Raw genomic sequence first — 21,889 nt, 5'->3', positions numbered from 1 at the left:
TGTATAACTGTGTCACAAACATAGACATGGTCTAACAGAGTAAATAGGTATCAGAGGGCAAAGAGGGTTAAAATTTCAAATTTAATAAAATGTTGCAGAGGCTTTGTAAGAGAGATTTGAGTTGTCCATAGCTAACACTTTTACATATTCACGGAACTGTCTTGTTACCCTCCATGCCTTTTTGACTTTCTAGGGTTTCCTTTGCGCATAGTTTTAGTGAAAGACTTTGCCTTTGTATATGGAAATGCAAGAGCGCCAATCAATTTTGCTATTTCACTAAGGCACAACAGAGAGAAATATCAAAGCCCTGTAACGATCTGTCGTTCACGTCAGATGAGTAATTTGATTAAGAAGTCCATAGATGAGTAATAAAATACACTAGCCCATCACCAAAGCAAGCCGTTCTTATTAATCTTGAGGGCCATTAAAATATTCTTTTCCTTTTACAAAACAGTGTCGTTTCACGACTCCAGAATTCGGGTTGGACACCCAGAATGCAGTCCACCGATTCAATTGTCTTCGGTTTTTTGTATCATCATGTACCCCTGGATTCAAATCTGAAGAATCCCTGCAGAATATAAAAATACAGAGCAGAAAGCATCAAAATAATCCAAATGAGTGCAGGTAAAATCTTTTCTCTTTCTCTGTATATATACAACAGTGAATTCTTCTCAGGCATTCGAATTTCCATTGATTTGTGCAAACTCTATGGGTTGAATGGGTTTATTACCAATCAAAGGACCGAACTTTATTCTAAAACAGGAACTTTAATCTTTACTGAGTTTTACCCGATATTTAATTGCAACCCAAAAGAGGGAAAACAATACAGTGAACTGAAGCTCTGATTTCCTTTGATTATTTAGAAAATCTTGCGGACAGTACGCATCATATGTGCATTTGATTTGGGCAAAATTTTATTTTTTCTCCTTTGCTATGTTGGATGTGGGCTGTCTTAACGAAACAACAACTAGTCTTCTTAGAGTATTTCTGAAAGAGGTTTCCATTTGTAAATTGTAATCTTTATCCAATAAATTTTATGATTTTGAGATCAGTCCACATTGATAAACTGCATTTTCTGAATTATTGGAGTAAGATAATAAGTTTAAAGATTTCTTCATTTTGGATTTCCGAAACCAAACTCTTATATTATGATAATACTGCCCATATGAAACTCATGAAATAAGGCGAAAATCCATGGTCTGCTTCCTTGAAACATCCTCAACAGTTATTTTCCTGCAAAAGAAAAAAAATTAAAGAAATTTGGATTCTTTTATGTCTTTAAATCAAGTGGAAAACCAAAATATTTTTTAGGATTTTGGTTACCTAGCTCGAAGATTTGTTCGGATACTATCCAATACATTGTTTGCTCTAGTTTTGATCCCTTAAAATCACAGCCAAAATTTCAACTCGTATAAAATTCAATTTTGATTGAAAAGTCTTTCTTCCACATGCTTTATTTCATGGATTCTCTCTGTATTCTTGTGAAGTTTAAAATTCTTGGCAGGTGGTGCGTTTGGTGGAAATAGAGGACTAAGACCTGTACCTCCAGAAAAAGGAGTCTTCCCTTTGGATCACATGCATCAATGCGACGTGGTAATGATTTCATAAAGTCTCCACTGACTATAGATTCTTCATTTTGTAGAAGGATCACTTTCTTGCTTGTAATGGATCAGAAAGCAATGTTGATCTCTTCTTATTAATTAATTTTCCTTATAATTGTGTTTTCAATTACTATCTTTTATTGGTTACAGGAGAAGAAAGATTACCTTAATTGTCTGAAATCTTCTAGCCATCAGTCTGAAAAATGTAGACGTTTCTCCAAAAAGTACCTGGAATGCCGCATGGAAAAGTAAGTTCGTTTGTTTTCTATAGTACTACCTTCATATGTGGATGTTTATGCTTTTGGTACAAATTTATATTTTACAGCTTAGTTCACTTGGATTTTGCTTAAATTCTGAGATCTGAATGAGAAGCATATTTATGGAGTTTTATAGATGTTGTGGGTAGGATATGGCGGGGTGGGGGTGGGGGTAGGGTTTATGGTATGCCAGAATAAGTGCATACTTGTTTGGAATTTTTTTTTTCCACTTTTTACGGAAAGGAAATGCATAAATTTCATATGATCAGAATCTATCAGTTCCAATATTCTTTTTGTAGAATATCTATATATGATTCATAATATAACATTTATTGTTAGATAGTGCAGCTGCAGCCCTGGTTGAGACAGGTTCCATCTTGATTTCCGTTCCTTTTTTTTTTTTTTTTTTTTTTTTTTTTTTTTTTTTTTATGTGAAACTCAATAGTGAGCAACCAAGGTTATAGTTATAGTGGTTGCAACGAAAATGGAAAAGGAAAAATAAAGATAAGTACCATGAACAACTATATCCTAAATTATCAACATAATCCAATAGCTAAAAGCCATAAAGCATAGGGAATGGAAAGCTCTTTGTTTTGCTAAATATTTTCTTAAGAACCTCCTATATTTTTCTTAGTTAACACGTTAGAGATTCCACAAGCAATCAGCAGCACAGTTACTGTTAATCAAAGTTTTATTATGCAACCATTTCTGTTCATGGTATGTGCGCCCCCGTTCTGAGATATTTTTGACTTGGTAATATCACAGTAAAGTTTCTACTGGATGCCATTTCTGTATGTGCATATTAGGATATTGAATTGACCTAGATAGTTTTCCGGCTGCAATATTACTGAAATATGGCTTTGGATGCAGAAGGGATCGACTCAATTTTCATCAGTGGTTGATTATACTTGTATATCCTCTGACTGTGAAAGAATATTAACATTCAGAAAGTCCCAATTAATTAAGTTAGTAAATGGATGGGCATGTCTTTTATGATCCATTTTGACGCGACTGAACTGAAACAAGCTTTAAAAAGCCTAAGTTTAGCAAGCCTGTTGAACAACCACTGACGTAACGATTGATCGCTATTTTCAATGTCCTGTTTAATGTGTTTGATGGAAATGATAATTAAGGAGAACTCTACATTGTTGAAGTTTGCCTGAAGATTTCATGGGAAGCAGGCATCTATCACTAAGAAGTTAGAGAGCTAGTTCACTGTTCATACTAATCCTCCACGTTTGGTTGATATCTGTTTTTCAGCCAAATTGCTCTGCTAGAATGTTACATAGATACACAAGATACTTGCTGATAAAATTTATGAACTAAAAATAGAAATCAATGTGATTTTTGAAAATGGAAACTAATTCTTTTATCGGTAACATAGTACTCTCAAAGGGAGCAGAAGGATCAACTATAAACATTTTGTCCGGAGGTTACAATTGTCAGTTTTTTAAATTTGTTTTGTAGCCACTGAGGCATTTGCTTTCTTCTATTTTCTGGTTAGATAAATTTTGCGTTTCTTACACAAAATTTTCAATTTTCTGCAGAAACTTGATGGCAAGGCAAGCCATGTCAGAACTCGGGTTTGGAAAAGAAGATTCAGAAGCTTCTGGCAGGAACAATGAGAGTATTAATAATTGATTAACCAATGGAAGTAGGTCATATGGATGCACTGTGGAATCAAATACTGGAGATTTATGAAGTTGAAGAGCTTTGAATCCGCTGGTTGAATTGATCAGGATTCTCATTTCATTTGACTGTACACTTTTCATTGTTATCTTAGATATAGGGTTGTCAAATATAGGATTAGATTATTTTGGCTGATTTTGTAATTCAAATGATGATTTTTAGCAAGCTTGAACTTGATTTTAAGGTTAGTAGATGTTGCAATGAAGATCATATAATACCAAGTAGCTCTGGATAAAAAAAAAAAAAAAGAAAAAAAAGATGATTGTGAATTCGTACATCTATCTTGTCAAAGCTGAATTAATGAAAAACAATTGTAAAACCATCCAAAATTCTTAAGAGAAATTTTTTTTTTTTTTTTTTTTTTTTTTGGTTCTAGTTTTGGTATGTTTGATTTAATCTTCTAGAATGCCAGGTTGGGCTATCTGTCCAAGACAAGTTCAATGTCGTTGGTGATGTTTGTAAAAATTAATTCTAAAATGTAAAATCCACCATTTACAGGAGCTTGGGTCTCAGCAATCACACATAAGTATTTTCTCTGGAAATAAAAATTTTAACTCTTTCCTGATAGTCCAACAATCAAAACTTTAAAGCACTACGGCTGGCGGGAGACAAACCCTAAGCTTAGGTAAGGCACATTGCATTAAACAACTAACAAGAAAAGATAAAACAATTCTCTCTCCCTCGAAGACTACGCTAAACAACTCTCCCTCTTGTAAAACTGCCAATGGCTTCACATTTCCTTCTGTTTCTTCCTCTCTGACTTGTTCTTCTGCTTCTATGGCATCCCAATTCTCTCTGCAACTCCTCAAGCCATCCTTCTTCTCGTAAGCTTTCTCTATCTTTACTACAATGCACACGCGCAGATATTCATGTGTGTTAACTGTTTTTGGGTTCTATAAAAATTGATGAAAATAGTGATTCTTTAGAATATTTCGATCTAAAGATTTGTGTTCTTGATCTTCTTTTTTATTCATATTGATGCTTTTGATTCCTTAGCTTAAAAATGCTTTATCTTGGAATTAAGCATGAAAATAATTGTTTAACAACTTACCCAGATGGGTATATAAATGCAATTTGGATAGTAATTGGGATTTTAATTTTTAGGAAGTTCTTTTGTGGGACCCAGTAAATGGGCCCAGAAATTGCGGAGAACGACTGCATATCATTGAAAAGATTTAGAAAGATTTGACTTCATTGGCTCAACTAAACGCTCTTGTGCAAAGATTCACATTAACTGTCTTTTAGGATATGTATGTGAAATCAGAAAAGAGAAAAGATTGTGTCAAAGTTATTGATTACTACAAGCAATTAGATTGATAATGTAATAGTTTGACCCTGAAATATTCTGCTCAACAACATTAGAAGAAAATTAAGCATCATATTTGGCGTTGTATATTCTGTCTTATAGATGTGAACATTAATTGGTTGTCCATTTGATGTCACAGAAAATCTTTTGGATCAAAAGGCAAAAAGAGGATGAATGCCGATGTGACCAGCTTATTAAAATTAAATGGGAAAGAACTTGGAAATTCTCTCTTTCAGAGGAATAATGTTTCAATTGGACTTTTCTTTGCACACTATGCTTCTTCAGTTTCCGTTTCTTTGAGAGCATTAACACCTTTGGCTTCTTCTGCTTCTGCTGAAGAAACTGATGGTGACAATAATACTGCTGCCATGGGTGAAGCTGGCAATAAGGAAGTGGAGTTCAATCGCGTAAATTGTCTTGTATGGGTGTTGCATGAATCTGCTGCTAGCTTTTCTCTTGCAGTTCAGTCACTTGGACTTGCAGGAAGTAGTTCAGAGCTTACAATGGCTTGGAATGGGAAGGATGTCCATGAATGGCATAAACGTATTGCTTATCAGGTATTCCCCTGTCATATCAAACATAAATGCTGTTTTTCTTTTTATTTTCTTATTACCTAAATAAATTTGATACTTTAGAATGATCCAGCTAGTACATTTTTCTTTTATGAATATTGAAATTATTTTTGTTCTTTCTAATGTTTTAGGCTATTTTCAGCAATTCCCATAATACATCTATTCACATGTTTCTGCTCATTTTGTTCGTTGTCTTCTAACCACTATCACAGAGATAATTTAATTGAGTGGAGGTGGAACAATCTTTATGAATCATTAGAAGACATGAAAAATTGGAACAAGAATCATTGATTATTGTGGCTGTCCAGGTAGCTGTTTATGCTTTGTTGAAAACGGCAATTGAAGTTGAGATGTTGCTTTCTCTTGATCGTCACAAAAATGCATTTCCAGTTAAAGAAATGTGAGTAGTTTTCTTCTTTTTTTATTCAAAATACAAATCAATATAATGCTTCAATTAGACAAAGTAAAGTAACTATCAACTAATACTTAACTAGACAATATTGATTCAATCTTGAATGCCTGCATATAAAAAATTTGGCTCGAGAGAGTAGTTTCATTTCTGGAAATTTTGGCTTAAGCCAATGTTGCAAGTTTGTACATGGCTAAGATGCTGCGTGTATCTCTGATTCAGTGTCCTTGTTTTCTGCAATTTAATGCAATCATTAATGGTCACAGTAGCAACTAACTCTTAACACCTTTTCCCTTACTACTTTAGCTTGACCTCAAAGATAAACTTGGTGGGGGAGTACATTGAAAGTCTATTGAACATGAAGCATGCACACTTAGTACAATGGTTTAGAGTGGTGGAATTGCCTCGTATAGTAAGTTTTTTCACTCCCTTGCTGAAGAAATGGTCCATGGAATATGCTGGAAGGTTTGTTTGAAGCATTCCTTGCTTTTATCTTAATGCAGTTTACTATAGTAATTGAGTTGTGAATTTAGCACATAGATATATGTATTCAGTGGTGTTGCAGGAATCATTGTGGCAACAAGCTGCTGTGCTGCTGTTGGAAAACTGGGTTCTGGAAGAATTTCCTGTCCTTTGTTTATATTTTCAATTGAGGATGTATTAATAGAGCTCTTGGATCTTTCACATAGTCTTGTAGAAGTGGACAAATTACACCAGCTAGCAACTGAAGCAGGATTTGAACTCAACTTCCTATTCCATTTTGGAGCAAAGTTTATGCCTTGCAACAAAATTGAAGAGCTAGAATTCTGGATTGGGCTGGCTCAGCAAAAACTCTCAGCAGCACTTTACAAAGAAATTTTGGTTGGAGGCATAGAAAACTCTCATGAAAATGCCAATTCTGCGGTTCATGAAAGTCTCCTGGTATATTTTCTTTATTTTTTTTCATAACCAATAGGTTTATTTTAGTTTGCATGCTTTTTAACAGAAAATTTATGTAGAAGACAGAACTCATGATAAAAAAAAAAATTATTGGTCAACTCCAAATCCTGATTTGATGCTTGCAAAATATGCAGATCTCATGCATAAGTCCTCATCATGTTTCATCAACTTCTAAAATTTGGAATTTCTAGTGTTAGTTAAAAATAATTTTTTTGACATTTCAACAATAGAGAAGTTATAAAATTTTGACAGGTTCAGGCAGACAGTTTGGCTACTCTCGGACTTTTTACATATCTAGGGAAGAAGACTAGATTATTCTTGTCCAAAATGAGTGTTAAGGATCTCGATGAGCTTGTCAAAGACTTCCTCAAGTAACTTCTCTATGTGGACTAATGCTGAACATTCCATTTTTTTTTAGTATACAAAATCTATAATGGACCAAATGCTTTGCCTGCAGCTACTTGGAGTGTGGTATCCTTTTCACTCATCCTGAACTTGCTTCCATATCAGCATATGAAAGTTTCATGGAGGTGAGTTCTTATTATAAGTATATTGGAATTCATTAAGTGGTATTATAATGTGTAAAACCCACCTTTATAGGTAGTAACTGAAGAAATTGGATGGCTCGATTTTTATGCTACTTGTTTTCCTCTGAGCAAACGAGAAAGGAAAAGGTCAAAGCAGCATCCGATTCAAGCTGAGAAAGAGATTATCCTATTCACAGTGTTTACTGTTTGTTATGATGTTTTCTCTGGCTTTGCTCACTTCAGCCGTTCAACTCAACAGTCCTTAGATGCAGAATCACTAGAATTCTTGCTCCGGAGGTCGTAAACATATGAAACTTCAGCTTTGAAGCTTATTTGTTAACTTTTTATCTTCTGCAATGGCAAATTGATTTTGATGACATTATGGTTTTACTTTTACAGCCAGAGCCTCTTAACTGTTTGTCTGGAAGACTACCGAGCAGTTTATGACAGATATCCGTATGTTGTCTCTTTTGGATGATATGTCATTACTTCAATGCAATTGGAATGACATACATTTAGAGATATTGAGGTAGATAACTGCAGTTTTGTTGAATTCCTCCTGCAGTGAATTACGGAAGATTGCAGAAGTAGGTGCCTCTGATCACACCCTCTCTGTAGGAATAAGGGCTGCAGACAAGCTGTCTGTTCAATTGGAAGCACAACAGAGGTCAAATGAGTTAACATTACAGGGATGCTTAAAAGTTAAATCTCGAGAAGGCAACCCGAGAAAGGTAAGTCGCTTAATAATACCACTGTGTGACATAATGTTGGTTAAAATAATATCGACATAAAGAAACCATGACCAATTAATTTACCCAAGCTATGGTCTTTAAGTGTCAATATTTTAAGATTGTTTGTTGCTGGAATAGATGGGTAATGGAATGTTGAGTAGAACTTTGAAGTTAAAGTAGACATGAACCAAGATACCAACTATATGAAACTGGCTAATAGGCAATGTAGATTCAAGCCATGGAAAGGTATAGTAGGATTCTGGTGACTAGTAAAAGAAAAAAATTTATGTGATATAGTTTTTTCTCTTTTTTCTCTTGGTCCATTAGGATTTGGAAGCGGCCCCCAGCACGTCCACCAAATCAAGTCATCTGCATGAGAGTTTACTTAGGAGATACAGTGCCAAATTAGTATCTACAAGCACCGTAAGCCAAAAGAACCCTGCTTCCTGTCAATAAGCAGAATTAAATTAAATTTTGGATCCCGGATTGCTAACTGTAATGTTTTTAAAGGATGTATGGATGGGAACCCAATTGCTCTTTGTAGACATTATGGATGCTTTGGAACTACTCTTAAAGCAAGTACGCGGTCAGAGAGTTTCAAAGAGGGAAAGAAGGAAGTTGAAGAGAACTCTAAATGACATTGCGACCCTTATCCCAATTACAATTCTAATGCTTCTTCCTGTAAGGCCCTATCCGCCCTATGTCTTCAATCTAAGTTGTGGAACTTGATAATCATGTTATTCACTTGACATCGTTCTTGGGAAATATTGCTTGCAAAAGTTTTCTTGTAGCAACTCTTCAACATATCCACGTTTTGGCTCCTAATCACTTGCTGCTGAGTCTCTACAACTTCTCAGCTAAGTTTTAGAAGTTTTGCAGGATATAATAAACTGAAAATTCTGCCTTATAACATTTTTGGCATTTTAAGGATCCTTGTTATCGGCTCTCTAGCTTCACACCACCAGTTATAGTGGTCTTGGTAGGTGGCACCTCAAGGCTAGAGCATTTGTGTCATTTATCCTGAGATTCTAGCCTCTTTCTTACATCAAGTGGTCATGGAATTTGTTTGAAGCGTATGGCCGCAATAATCTAGAGATGTTTTGGCATTAGTTGAATCAACAAAACCCCAACTAAAGACCTTGCATGTTTTCTTTTGCCTTCTCTTGCTCAGAATCCATAGACGGTAACAGCCATATGATTTGCAATTTAGTTTCATGCCAATTCTTAATGGTTAGCCAACATGCACACTCTCTCCCACTAGTTAACCATTATAGTTCCATGAGCTGCCACGAAGTGGTGTTTATCTAAGCAGACAGTGTACGATTCTTGAAAAGAACTGATTAATTGTAATCTTCTCTATTATCAGGTCTCTGCCGTAGGCCATGCAGCAATGCTAGCAGCTATCCAGAGATACATGCCGCGTTTGGTATGTTTTGTTCACTTGTTCCTGCTGTGCTATTCTACTATATATTTGCTAATAATGTTCTTATGTACTGTAATTAGATTCCTTCCCCATACTCGTCTGAGCGGCTTGATGTTGTAAAACAACTAAACAGAGCCAAGAAGATTGAAGTTCTATCGTTGAGCAACCTTCAAGATCCATCCTGTAGAATCAACCTTGAGGACCCATCTGCTAATTCTGATGTCTGATAAATTGCTGTAATGGTTGCGTCTCCATAAAGCCACAATACATAATTGTAAATGCTCAATTTGTAAATACATGATAAAGATGCATGATTTAAATAATAATTACATCCTACAGAGTATAGATTGAAATCCATTACCTTCTGGTCTGTTTGCTGATGACAATTATAGGAAGCTCTTCTGAAGCAAATTACCATATGCAAAATGGAGAAGAGGAAAGACATTAGGCAGAGGTAAATCCATCTAAAGTTTGCGTTTTGGTTGTTATCATTTTCCGAATGAGATGGATACTGAGAAGCTAATATCTGTAGAAGTCTCTTAAAGGCCAAGTGTAAAAAAAATAAAAAAAGTCAAAAAAAGTCCAAGTTATTTCAAACTAGCTTGCGTGTGTGTGGTCTAAAGTATGTTCATTAGAGGACCCAAAATAAGCTTAATATTATCTGAATCTAGTTAAAGTTGGACCTGAATTTCCATAATGGGTCCTTAGTATATTTTTGGGCCTACAGAGTAAAAAAGAGGCTCATGATGACGTAGACATTAGAGTAACAATAGAAATAGGCCCATTCGAATGGCGATCGTGTAATTTTAAATCTCTCATTGGACAAATTATAGATACTAAACGAACTAGATAGACCATTGTGACGAAGAATTAGTTTCGCACTATATGGTCAGCACATCATAGCAATAAAGAATTAGTTTCGCACTACCGTTGTGACGAAGAGCACGTCTATTTATTCACTATGTTCAAATACATGCACCACAAGCACTCCTGTGGGTGTGGGAGGAATAAAAAAGCACAAGCTGAAAATTTTAAAAAATAAAATAAAATAAAAAGAAAAAAGAAAAAAAAAAAATTTACAAATCCGTCTAGGGAGGGAAAACACGTCTGAATTACCAAATACAAACACAAACATCACATTTTCTCTTTCTAATCTCAAACACAGAATCTACTTCCGGGATCTCCACACACCTTCATCGTCACTTGCAATCCTATTTTCAAGGATACAATCCACTGGATTGATGTTCCATTGTTGCCAAAGAATGTTTGACCTGGACTTCAAATAAATAAAGTATCAAACCAAATACCAAGGAAAGGATGCCTACCAAGGTCAGACATATAATCCTCAAAGATTCAAGCCACCCTTTTTGGATCACGTGCTGCTGCAAGATGGTCCTACAAGGCAGGCAAGATGAATTTAGTACCAGACAGCAATCTATATATTACTCATCCAACTACTCCTTTTGTAGTATATAGAATGCACAATCAGGAGGAAGTAATTTGGTAGGTTTGTAATTTCAATTGTTTCAAGAAGATAACAACAGCAATTTACAAAACATAAAGAAAGAAAATTTACATAAATATCAGTCAAAGATCAATTGCAAGAAATCAAATCTTACCGAGATAAAATCAAATGCTCTGGTTTCCTCTTTCTTTGTGTTGTTCATCATTGAAGTAGGAACTTGATTTGGGTAATTTGGTTGGAAAATATCAGGAAGTGGTGTGGGATATCCAACTCCATCAGTACCAACTCCATGACTAACTCCAGGATTTTGTGCATTAAGGTTGCTCAAGTGTTGGAAGTTGGACATTTTAGCCAGAAATTGCTGTTGAGCAAAAAAACTACCCATAGCACCATAATTTACAGGCTGAGTAAGAAAAGCAGGATTCAACATCATACTGGGGGGTATATTATATGGCATACTCCCAGAAGCAAACATTGGATTTGTATTAATCCCAGTCACTTGAGAACCCAGTGTGCCAGTTAAAGCATCATTTGCGAGTTGATTGCCAGAATTATAACTTGAATCTGAGAAGATGCCTTCTGGAAGCATGCCAGAAGTGGTTTCTGGTTGCTTCGTCTTTGAGACATTTTCATTAATAGACATACCAGCCATTAAATCATTAACATCTGTTTTATGAGTTTCTTGCTCCAGCGGAAGTTCAGAAATTGACCCAAAAATATCAAATGGTTCTGGTCCATTTTTATTTGTTGGCACGTGATTCTCATTAGTACCTGACTTACTATCTAGAGTCATCCCAGAAAAGAGATCATCTATATGTTCTTTACTCTCACCAGTGTGGAATGAGACATCTGCGAAGGGGTCATCGTCATTTTTTTGTTCTCCAATGCTCCCGCCATCACCATAACCATCTCCAAATAGATCATCTATTAAAGGACTTGCCGTGCTTGTCAGATTTGTCATCTTTTGTTCACTTGGGTTATTTGCAGAATAGTCTGTTTCAAAGAGGTCACCTGAATCTCCAGTGTCTATTAAGTCAGGCATCTGAGCGAAAGTAGTCTCAGCCTTTATTGACTTTTCTGAACTGCCCATCAAGCCATTTCCTTGTTCCCCACCCAAAAGGCTCAACACCTGTTCATCAAAGGCCAAACAATTATCATAGAGAATTCAAATAGCCACACAGCGTAGACCTCCAAACTTAAAGAAAGTATATTCATATGACTAACATTATTCAGTTTCTCCAGTACCAATATCGTCTGAATCATTGCACGGTGAATACTTAGTCTATTTAATGACTTAAAAACTAATGCGATTTCATAAAGGGGCGAGGCAGAAAAGGAAGGAAAAGAAAAGAATAATGTGAATCTTTATCATATAGTTCAAACTAAAAGGATTGGTTCTGTCAAAATTTAAAAAGTGTTGATTATCAATCAGTAGTAAGAACCACCCAATTTAGTATCAAACTAGAAGTCAAGTAGGTTCAACTGATACATCTCCTAAGACATGAGCAACATTAGAATCTAGCGAAATTCCAAAAAGCAGGTGAAAGGTAAAAGTTGGCAGGAATCTTTTTCTATATCATTAAGTATTTAATCCTTCATGAAATAATGAGTATGATAATGCTTACAACAAAAGTTGAGAAGCAAGCCTAATATCTAAGGAAATGGAAACTTGTCTTATCCTAATAGATCCATCATAATCACTAATTAATAACAGTTTCCCCTTTCTTTGCCCAAGTGGGGAGAAAAGCAAAGCACATGAGGGGAGCAAAAACAGAACCTAATGCATATTCATAAGTAATATTTACCTTGAGAGACTTTTCCCTGAGAGAAGATTGGGGTGACTCGGAACATTTGATCACAATATCTTTATTTTCACTAAAAAATGAAGCCACAAATGCAAAATTTTCATCTTCCTTTTTCCTCAAAATTGACTCAAGCACACACACAGCTTTCATGCGAACCTGAAAAAAGATAATCCCCATAACAGTTTAAGAAATAATATCCAAAATACAAGCATAACACAAACAGATTACAACTTATTTCCCTCTCTTTTTCCCCCTGACAAATTACCTTACTAAACTATTGTACCCAAAAAAATGTACAGCAATTTGCCAAGAGATCAACAAAAACTTTAACTAGTTTGAAGATTTCTGAAAGGCAAGAGAGTTTGTAATTGAAGGGGGAGAAATAGAGGAGGAATTTCATATTATTATTTCATGAATATAAAGACCACACCTGCCACATAGGAGATTGAAGCTTAGATTCAAGGGCATGACTCAAGGCCACTGCATCCAATTTTGCTGCCTCCACTAGAAAAACTTGAATGGCATCACGGGTGGGTTGTAGACGTACACCACCAGATGTTACAATAGTCTCCAATAACCTCTCTTCACGAGTCTTACTTGCTGTATGACTTGAACCAGAGTCCCCATTTGTCACCTGTGCATTCGAGGCCCCAGTGTCTTGGTCCCAAGGTCCACTAGCCACACTCTTTGAAATTCCATAAGTACCCTGAGTTTCATTACGTAACTGAACTGGTTCATATTTATCTGAGTGGTCACTTTCTATGGTCAATGACCTCCGTAGATTTGGACTCCTGTAGTTTCCATTATCATTCTTTCTTAAAGAATGATTTTGTGTGAAGTTACTAAGTCCCTGCTTGATAGATGCACTTCCAATACCGACTACCTCACTAAGAAATGATTTCCTATCTTCTGATGGCATTTCAAAATTTGTATTCCCAAATCCTTGTATTCGTTTAGTAAGGTCTTCTGTAGTTGTTGCTGGCTTATTCTCCTCTGAAAAAATAGCAGAGATAGCCTCATGAGCTGTGTCTCTCACAGCCTTATTAAGGGCATCACCCTTCAATGGATCTGACTGACCCCTGTAATGAAATAACTGACGCACAGCAGCGGAATGTCTTTGCATTTCCCTCCTGAACTCTACACCAGACTTGCCCACAGCATATTTAATCAATCTCAGAGTCTGCATAGGATTCAAGCATAATGGACATCAAGAGGTCTAAAATAAAATATAATCAAGTAACAATTTTAAATTCTATGGCATGCTATTCAAAACTGCATTACACAACACAAGCAATTTCTCCTTTTTTTAGACTTGACAGTAGTTTGGAATAGTTGTCAGCCAAAATAAAATATTAGTTCTGTAATTGTAGCTTTAACGATATTAGTTCCTATTTATCCAGCATTTACCTAACATTAATAAAATGCATCTAAAAAAAAATCAAAAACTTTGATTCTTATTAGAAACTACTATATCCACTGAACTTGGCTCGAAGACCTCCTAATTTCCAAAGACAATCATTGTCCTATTTCTCAAAGTTTTCCAGCAGCTGGGAAAAATTATACCACCTCCTATCAAATTACTAGAACCCCAGTTTCCATCCACCATTCTTACCACAACATCAACAAAACACTATAGGATTCAATATCTTCTCTTTGTACCTTTATTAGCATAAAAAAACTTCGCCAAAACAATCATTCAAAACAACTAAAATTGAGTTTTGGTAAATATATTACAACATAGGATAAATGCGTTTGCGCGCATAACTCCGCCCTTATACATCATAAATTTCAACAATCCAAAGATGAAATACTATACCTTTTGTTTAACAATCGGGCTCTTATGTTCAAGCCGCTTCAAGATAAACTCCGATACCTCTTTAACAATACTGACATGAGAAGAACGTAAAAGCTCACAAATCTCTTCCAATTTGTAAACAGGCGCGACCTTGTCTTCATCGGAAGTTGCCGCGTCGATCATCTTCGATCGCCAGTAAGACTCCACAGCTCTCCTACTCGAATCCATAATTCCAAATCTCCTCTTAATAGAAACGAAAACCCCTGATTCCCACAATCAATTACTTAGCTCCTAATCAATCAAATACAATTCACAAACTACTAATGTTTTTTTTTTTTTTTTTTTTTATGAAAACTAAAAAAACACTGCAAACCAAAATCAACTTAATCAGACTCCATGAGATTATTGAGATTGCGATGGCAAATACTTCGAGGATCCAAGGTCGAAGATTGAATATGGGCCGTTGAAATTGGACCAACTGAAAGCTCTGCAAATGAATTGGGCGTGAAGTTGGAGGGAGTTTTGGATTAGATTGAAATTGGGGGTTAAAAGAGAGGAGAGATTGGAATTGAAATGTGGAAGAAAGAGAGAGAGAGAGAGAGAGAGGTATCGTGCATAGACGGACAGGTCTTCTGGAAATACAATACACAGGTCAGCTGGTAAGTGCGTGAATGGCCGACGTCGTCTTGTGCTTCGCGTTGGCGTTTTAACTGCGCTACATGCGCAATTTAGCTAATACCAGTCACAGCTTTTTTTTTTTCCCAACCCATTTATATATTTTTTTGTTTCCTCACGTTTAAAATGCTAAAGACTTTGAATTATTACACGGAACCAATTATCATTTTGTAAAAAAATTATTTTTTTCATTATTGAATTTTTTTATTATTATTAAATTAAATACTTAAGTTATGAAAATGGAATTAAAAAATAAAAAAAGATTAATCTTTAACCACACAAGTCTTAAATTGCTCTGGAATTCTATGGCTTAATCAGCAATCAAGTCTTGCCTTCTCGGTACAGATTTCGTATTTGTATAATTATTGATCTTCCCCATAAAAGTCTACATTTCAGACAGCAAATTAAATTTATCTAAAAAGCCATTCTTTCCTTCCACAAAAAGTAAAACACTGCTCCAAACACATAGTATCTTAAACCAGATGGGAAACTGGTCGGTTGAGTTATGAAAGAACTCAATTAATTTAATTATCTCGAAATTGCACTTACAGAATCTATAGCATCATCCAATTCATCAACTATCATCTCATTTTTGAAAAGTAATTTAAGGTATGGGAGTACTCTAGGAAGCACAGGCAAATCTGCTATGTTAACACTCATCATGTCAAAAGCAATGCATGTTTTGTGCATGTGTGTCTCATCAAAAACAGGTATTTTCGGGTATCTCTGGCTGAAGTGGGTGAGGATGATACGATATGCACCAGCAGAGTCTCCTACTTCAATGGCTTCCTTCGTTGTGCTATGATTTCTAGCTACAGCTTCCTCCACCAAGTCATCTTCAAAAGTTGCCTGCAAAATTCTCAAAGTTCAATCACATTATCCAACTTTTGTTTCCAAAACAAATATTTGTAGTTCAACATAAGTGAGAGAAGATAAAAAGTGAGAGAAGACAATCTGCAGCTGCTTTCTCTTCTGAAACTTTGAAATCATTATCAATTTGCTATTCCAGGTGGATATATTATCAACAATTTCAAACCAGGAGAATCATAAATATTGCACTAGATTTCTCAAAAAGACAATCAATTTTATTACTTGCCTCGTGTATAAGTACTGTAGCCCCTTGAGATGCTTCTACCAGTTCTGGACAGGGCCTAGTGTCACCTGAGTACACAATCTTCCAACCTGGAATCATTTTTCCAGCAGAATTGATTCTTTCTGCTGCCTTCAACGCAACACCAAATGCCTGAGGACAATGCACAACAGGAAAACTAATCAAAGCTTCCAACCCTGCTTCACTGAGCGCTTTCTTCAAACTCTTCATAACTGGAAATGCCTTCATAACTGGAAATGCCTTGCCATTGTCAATTGGACTGCCTGGTCTTTTCCAATAGCTCTGCATACGGCTTCCTCCAGCAAATAAAGTCGATTCAGTATTCACTATAGGTTTGTTTATAAACTCAAGATTACTTGGACTTCCTGGAGCTGAGCAATCCATGTACCCACTATTGCTCTCATAAGCTTCCCATGAGTCTAGAGTGGTGCTCCTACAATCAACAAACTGCATATCTAGGTCCTCCAGTCTTTGATATGCATCTAGAAATCTCTTTAGCTGCCTTGGACCAACAATAACTATTGGTTCGTGGGCCATGTCCTTCAATAAATCACGTCGAAGAGCAAGTATTCTTGCTAATCCTGTATGGTGATCAGCATGAATATGAGAAATCCAAATACACTTCAGATTTCTTACAATGCTATCAGCACCCTCTACACCATACCTGTTCCACGATAATCACATGTTAAAAAGGAATGTTATGCTAACAATAAGAACGCATTTTAACCAAAAATTCGTATTATGTTACCTTCTCTTCAATTGGCCAAGTGTCCCTTCCCCACAATCTAGGAGTAAACCTCCTTTAGAGAAGAGATTAATGTACACAGAACTAACATTTCGATATTTAGAAGGCTGGGATGAACCAGTCCCCAGAAGGACAATCTCCATATCATCTCTCCTTATGTTTTCCAAACAACTAGGAATAGTATTCTCTCCTAGCCATGGCTCTTCAATCATAACTTTGTTGGCTTGCCCAACAGTTATGCCTCCTTTTATTTCTCCAGATTCATGCCAGAACTGGCGGACACGTTGAGCAGCATCTACAACTTCTGGAATCTCTGTAAGCAATTCATCAATGACTTCTGAGGGAGCCCTCAGACTTGGAATATTTGATTTGTCCAATCCAAGATGAGCATGAGGACGCAAAGTGAACTGCGCAACATTGAAATAAGCAAAATCCTTGTCACTTAAGAGGAATTGGACATGCACATGCAGGCAAAGAACATCCAAAAAGTAATTGCAAGTCATGACATGATAATGAACAGCTAAACAAGACCCTAGGAAATATAATAACTAGAAGAATTATCAGAATTTTTTTTTTTTTCAAGAATGACTTAAGATGTTGCAGAATACAGAAAAAGGAAGGAAAAGAAAACACTACTGAAACTATTACGCCTCCAACCTATTTTGTTTGTCCAAATCTCATTTGAAGGTCCAACTTTTTTTTCTGCTTTCCGTAAATGATTAGTAATACATGATTTTGCAACACCCAATTATTTTACGAGTATTATATATCCATCATAACATTAGAAATGCATGTGAAAAACAAAACAACAAATGAAGTCCCCTCAAGAATTAGAAAACCAAAAAGGAATAGAAATTCAGGATAGAAGGGTAATATAATATTGATTCCATTGGGTTTATAAGCTTGAAAAAAGAGTCACATCGGCAGTCAATTTAATCCCCAAGATTAAAAGCAGCATTTACTCAACGACATAACACATAATGGTACTTAACTCGACTATCCTTGATAAGTAAAGAAGATAAAACAAATCAAATTAATTAGCAACACCAAATGGGAAGCAAAAATTGGGCAAGATAAATTTAAGGGCTTGAATGGACAGTTTAAAAAGCATTCAAACAAGAAAAATCATAAGAATCATTCTCCTCTGTTAAGAAGAAAAGAGTGAATCATACTCTGATAATACCAAGATAGAAAATTGTAAAAAGAAAATGTATCACACCTTAAGTAGATTTTCAGCTGAAATGCTTTCAGGGAACTTTGAGACACAACCCTGGTACAAGGAAAAATTAAACACTATAATTGCCCTGAACATTAAATAATAACCACAAAATCTAAAGAATCAACAAGTGCAATCTGAGGATGTCCAACTAACCTCGCCTGAAAAATTGGAGTCAACACTTGTCCTGTTAAGCTGCTTAAGTGACCAAAAACCTGGAGCTGGAAAGAACTGTGGACACAGATAGTTAAGCCTTGCAGCGATTCTAGCACTGGCTTTAAGGACAGGAATTTCCACATTCTTCCTGTAAAGATTGAGTACCCAAGAAAAGCATGAATTAGTGACATCATTCCATTAGAAGAACAGTAGTTCAGAAAAAGCAGCTTACATTTCATGTCCAGCCATAATGTGTTGAGCAGAACCAAATTTCTTCATCCATTTCTGGTAATTAGGACTGCCTATTACAGAAGCAGGACTTAAATGAATGATGGAAGTCACAGTTTTTGCATTCTCCAGTGGACTGCCTGAGTAATCTGAATAGTAATTATGAAGGGATTGCACAGATAATAATTTTTGTCCATGAGCTTCGGTTGGGCAGTCAACAAGAAGTACAATTGGACCAGGAACTGAAGGACCCATTACATCGCTTGGATGAACCTACAGAATACAATAAGTAAATCATATTTGTCAACACCCAGAAAAGGTAACACTACAAGTATAAATCATTGACTTCAGAACCCACCATTATATTCTGGCGATCTGACTTCACAGATTTCCCTAATTGCAGTTCACTATATTTTGGCCCAGGTTTCAGACCAAGGGCTTTTGCCTTTTCAGGGTCAAATCTCCCCATAATTTCAGGCAATTCACAAACATATATCACAGACATATCACCTGGCTTTACCACATATTCTTCTGAGCATGTCGGGTGTAAGAGAATGGCTGATATTTTGACAACCTCATTGTTGATAAGAGCAATGGGATCTGTAAAGTTGCTTGCACTAAATCCAGCAGCATCAGAACCAAAGCTCTTTGTGTGAACCATGGCAGCATGAGGGATGAAGGATTTCATTGCATCAACCAAATAATGAAGATCTGAAGGGCCCCATAAGTTGACCTCCATAAAAGCAACAACTACACTTTTAATTGACAAGGAGGTGTTGCAATAATAAATTCAGGCAATAAATTATTAGGAAGATGAGGCATTTACATACATCAAATTCAATTTGACACTTACCGACATTCCTTCTTCTCCCATGCCAGCCAAAGTCAACAATAAACCTGTCAGAAAAAAGAAAAGGTGGATTCTGAGCAATTTAGGGGATGTCGTGGTTATTGCATGAACATCCAAATACAGTAAATAATGATGCTTGACAACGAGAGCATATTGCAAAATTGCAAATTTTGTAGTTACAAGCAAAAGAAGTTCACAAGTATTACATCCTAGATGATCTAACAATATTTATACCTGGAATTCCACCTGCAGTTTCCGAGCATACTCGAGAAAGAAATATGTGATCTATCTGAAACATATCCATAAAATCCAAACATCTCCACATTAGACTATGTCAACAAATTGAAGCCATAAAGAACTTGAGAAGAATCATAAGCATCTGAATATGGATGCTTATATATGTGCATTTCTGTTTTGAGATTATCTCGTACCTTTGATAGTTTAATTTTATGCTCTGTGCAGAATCGTTGCAATCCCTGTATGACAATAGCAGATTAACAGAAAATATATATTGAAACTGCAGCTAATGACACAAATGAAAGCCAAGCAATATTGTAGGTATTCTGCCAAAACAAGTTCCATCCCAAACAATAAAGAATATATAAGAGAGAGATATCCCATGATTTGTTGTAAGCTTTCTGAAGTTAACCCTCAATTAAAAAATTATAATAATTATGTTATGATTAGAAATAATAAAATATCCTTTCATCTTGTCAATAACGAAGCTTGTATCTTCATACTTGAAGTACACGCGATTTGCAACTGTGCAATTTGTATCATTCCCTTGGAAGGATAACCAGAATTTTGGAGTTATATTAGAAGCCATCTTTAGAGGATATTTTCTCAAAGATGATTTAAAACAAAAGAAGAAAAGAAAATGAAGACTATTAAATGTGAATTGCTTAGAGCAGTAAGCTAGGGCAGATAGATTGATCATCTATTTTTCCTTCTTTCAGTAAATGGCAGCATTATTCAGACGTGCACCAAGAAATGTTGACATAACACCCCTTGAACATGAACAATAGTGTAAAACAAGCTTACGTCTTATGCAAATCTAATTCACTCACTGAAGGGAAAAGTGCAACGCTAACTTGTTCGTGTAGGCTAAGACCAAGCCTTCATCAATGCAGAATGCGCAAATTAGTTTCATATATCAGTTTGATCAATTATAGGGTTATAAAGACAAATTGGGCAAGGCCAGAGTGCACACAACTTAACTTTCAATCCACTCATGTATAAAGTGTAAATCACATGGGAAGACATAAGAATATTAAGCATAAGTTAACATTTCATAATAGGTACCGATAGTTTATTCAGCTTTTTTATTCTCGTTATTAAGTACAATTTAACTAAGCATAATATAGATGAAAGCACCAAGTTAAATTTCTAATAACCAAAGAATTAACAACAAGTATCTTTGCATCAAAAAAGGATTGTTGACATTACTGCCACGTTATGATTACCTCACCAGCATTAAAAATGAATCTTTGCTTGTCAAAGAATAACAATACAGAAGGTGAAGTATCTTGAGTATCCATTCCAGTCCCAAGAATCTGGAAAACAATGGAAAACGCAGTCAGTGTCACTAAATAACGATATACTACAAATATGCAAACCAAAACTAAAAAGGTAAGAATAACCCTAACAAATTGAAACAAACACATCTTTTGTGTAAAAAAAAAAAAAAAATGCTTACTTGCACATAAGATATTGTATTGGTAGGGTTGAGCTTTCGAACTTTCATCTGGAGATTCCTTTTGGGTTTATCACTCTTATCTTTGCCTTCAGCTCTTCTTTTATTAAACCCAAAAGTCTCATTGCCAGTCTCTTCCAATTCCATTGGGAGCTTTTTGTCCCTCTCTCTGCTAAAACTGCGAGTTCTTCTGCTTCTAAAATTGAAAGACTGGCGATTAGATGAGGTACGGGGTCGTTTTGACGAAGAAGAAGAGGAACAGAGCACCGCGAAGAGAGAGTAAGGCCTGGGTTTACGAAAAAAGATTAGCGAAGAGGGTTTTAGAGGCGACAAGAAGAGGCGAAGATTTGAGAATGGGAGCAGTTGCATTTTAAGGGCCTTTTTGTATAGAGAGATTTTGCAAGGGTTTTAGTTGGGTGGGAGAGGAAGATTGAAGCGCTGAAATGAGCAAATTTTTTTCCAATTTATATTAAAAGGACAATTAACTATTTAATGCTTAAATTTTAACCGAAATTATTATTACACCCCTATTGCTTAATGAAATCACTAATTCAACCAGAAGTTTAATCCTATTAAATGGTCGAATAAATAATTTTGTAGCAATGCAATAGTAAATACGAGCAAAACTCACAAATTAAATAATTAATTATCCTAATAAAAATAAGAAATCTTTTTTTTTTTTTTTTCAGATCAAGA

The 21,889-nt window shown here is 35.6% G+C and overlaps 4 protein-coding genes across 7 annotated transcripts; 2 read left to right on the top strand and 2 right to left on the bottom strand.

The window, feature by feature from the left end:
• Positions 1-119: 119 nt before the first annotated feature.
• Positions 120-3,771, top strand: LOC105635034 (uncharacterized). Its single transcript, XM_012218028.4, has 4 exons — positions 120-624; positions 1,505-1,593; positions 1,752-1,849; positions 3,406-3,771. The coding sequence occupies exons 1-4, from the start codon at positions 615-617 to the stop codon at positions 3,497-3,499; spliced, it is 291 nt and encodes a 96-aa protein (XP_012073418.1). The 5' UTR covers positions 120-614; the 3' UTR covers positions 3,500-3,771.
• A 326-nt stretch (positions 3,772-4,097) lies between these two features.
• On the top strand, positions 4,098-9,811 carry LOC110008590 (uncharacterized). 3 transcript variants are annotated; one of them, XR_002284416.3, is made up of 14 exons: positions 4,098-4,371; positions 4,993-5,410; positions 5,734-5,825; positions 6,141-6,299; positions 6,389-6,755; positions 7,026-7,144; positions 7,231-7,303; positions 7,374-7,597; positions 7,700-7,756; positions 7,866-8,031; positions 8,359-8,454; positions 8,542-8,712; positions 8,812-9,457; positions 9,535-9,623. XR_002284416.3 is itself a non-coding variant. In XM_012218026.4 (14 exons), the coding sequence occupies exons 1-14, from the start codon at positions 4,325-4,327 to the stop codon at positions 9,679-9,681; spliced, it is 2,196 nt and encodes a 731-aa protein (XP_012073416.1). In that variant the 5' UTR covers positions 4,099-4,324; the 3' UTR covers positions 9,682-9,811. The 3 variants fall into 3 exon arrangements, 2 of the variants coding, with proteins under 2 accessions (XP_012073416.1, XP_012073417.1); XM_012218026.4 differs by having other exon boundaries at positions 4,099-4,371; positions 9,398-9,457; positions 9,535-9,811; XM_012218027.4 differs by lacking the exons at positions 8,359-8,454; positions 8,542-8,712 and having other exon boundaries at positions 4,099-4,371; positions 9,398-9,457; positions 9,535-9,811.
• A 573-nt stretch (positions 9,812-10,384) lies between these two features.
• LOC105635032 (ENTH/VHS family protein) lies at positions 10,385-15,261 on the bottom strand. Its single transcript, XM_012218025.4, has 6 exons — positions 14,947-15,261; positions 14,541-14,782; positions 13,155-13,904; positions 12,725-12,880; positions 11,074-12,048; positions 10,385-10,849 (listed from the first exon to the last, which is right to left on the bottom strand). The coding sequence occupies exons 2-6, from the start codon at positions 14,745-14,747 to the stop codon at positions 10,808-10,810; spliced, it is 2,130 nt and encodes a 709-aa protein (XP_012073415.1). The 5' UTR covers positions 14,748-14,782; positions 14,947-15,261; the 3' UTR covers positions 10,385-10,807.
• A 399-nt stretch (positions 15,262-15,660) lies between these two features.
• On the bottom strand, positions 15,661-21,640 carry TRZ4 (tRNAse Z4). 2 transcript variants are annotated; one of them, XM_012218019.4, is made up of 12 exons: positions 21,197-21,640; positions 20,964-21,053; positions 19,932-19,976; positions 19,735-19,789; positions 19,504-19,547; positions 19,009-19,383; positions 18,655-18,923; positions 18,423-18,570; positions 18,270-18,320; positions 17,054-17,457; positions 16,291-16,969; positions 15,661-16,043 (listed from the first exon to the last, which is right to left on the bottom strand). In XM_012218019.4, exons 1-12 carry the CDS (start codon positions 21,560-21,562, stop codon positions 15,723-15,725), a joined length of 2,847 nt encoding a protein of 948 aa, XP_012073409.1. In that variant the 5' UTR covers positions 21,563-21,640; the 3' UTR covers positions 15,661-15,722. The 2 variants fall into 2 exon arrangements, with proteins under 2 accessions (XP_012073409.1, XP_012073412.1); XM_012218022.4 differs by having other exon boundaries at positions 20,969-21,053; positions 21,197-21,337.
• Between the last annotated feature and the right edge of the window lie 249 nt (positions 21,641-21,889).

Source organism: Jatropha curcas, chromosome 1, assembly GCF_041381405.1.
Source record: "Jatropha curcas cultivar XTBG-Jc1 chromosome 1, XTBG_Jcur_1.0, whole genome shotgun sequence".
NCBI lineage: Eukaryota > Viridiplantae > Streptophyta > Magnoliopsida > Malpighiales > Euphorbiaceae > Jatropha > Jatropha curcas.
Note: the sequence above shows the minus strand (reverse complement) of the source record. Positions and strands in the feature narration are given on the sequence as shown.

What these genes read in the sequence shown, in the direction of transcription:
- LOC105635034 (XM_012218028.4), top strand. An exon ending in ACATGCATCAATGCGACGTG is followed by an intron (nt 1,594 to 1,751) that starts GTAATGATTTCA and finishes TATTGGTTACAG; the next exon opens with GAGAAGAAAGATTACCTTAA. An exon ending in CTGGAATGCCGCATGGAAAA is followed by an intron (nt 1,850 to 3,405) that starts GTAAGTTCGTTT and finishes AATTTTCTGCAG; the next exon opens with AAACTTGATGGCAAGGCAAG.
- LOC110008590 (XM_012218026.4), top strand. Translation starts at nt 4,325, where the DNA reads ATGGCATCCCAATTCTCTCTGCAACTCCTCAAGCCATCCTTCTTCTC. An exon ending in ATAAACGTATTGCTTATCAG is followed by an intron (nt 5,411 to 5,733) that starts GTATTCCCCTGT and finishes GTGGCTGTCCAG; the next exon opens with GTAGCTGTTTATGCTTTGTT. An exon ending in CTTGTCAAAGACTTCCTCAA is followed by an intron (nt 7,145 to 7,230) that starts GTAACTTCTCTA and finishes CTTTGCCTGCAG; the next exon opens with CTACTTGGAGTGTGGTATCC.
- LOC105635032 (XM_012218025.4), bottom strand. Translation starts at nt 14,747, where the DNA reads ATGGATTCGAGTAGGAGAGCTGTGGAGTCTTACTGGCGATCGAAGATG. An exon ending in TTCAATCTCCTATGTGGCAG is followed by an intron (nt 12,881 to 13,154) that starts GTGTGGTCTTTA and finishes ATCTTTTTTCAG; the next exon opens with GTTCGCATGAAAGCTGTGTG. An exon ending in GAGCATTTGATTTTATCTCG is followed by an intron (nt 10,850 to 11,073) that starts GTAAGATTTGAT and finishes CCTGCCTTGTAG; the next exon opens with GACCATCTTGCAGCAGCACG.
- TRZ4 (XM_012218019.4), bottom strand. Translation starts at nt 21,562, where the DNA reads ATGCAACTGCTCCCATTCTCAAATCTTCGCCTCTTCTTGTCGCCTCTA. An exon ending in ATTATGGCTGGACATGAAAT is followed by an intron (nt 18,571 to 18,654) that starts GTAAGCTGCTTT and finishes CAATCTTTACAG; the next exon opens with GAAGAATGTGGAAATTCCTG. An exon ending in CTACAGTACTTATACACGAG is followed by an intron (nt 16,044 to 16,290) that starts GCAAGTAATAAA and finishes AGAATTTTGCAG; the next exon opens with GCAACTTTTGAAGATGACTT.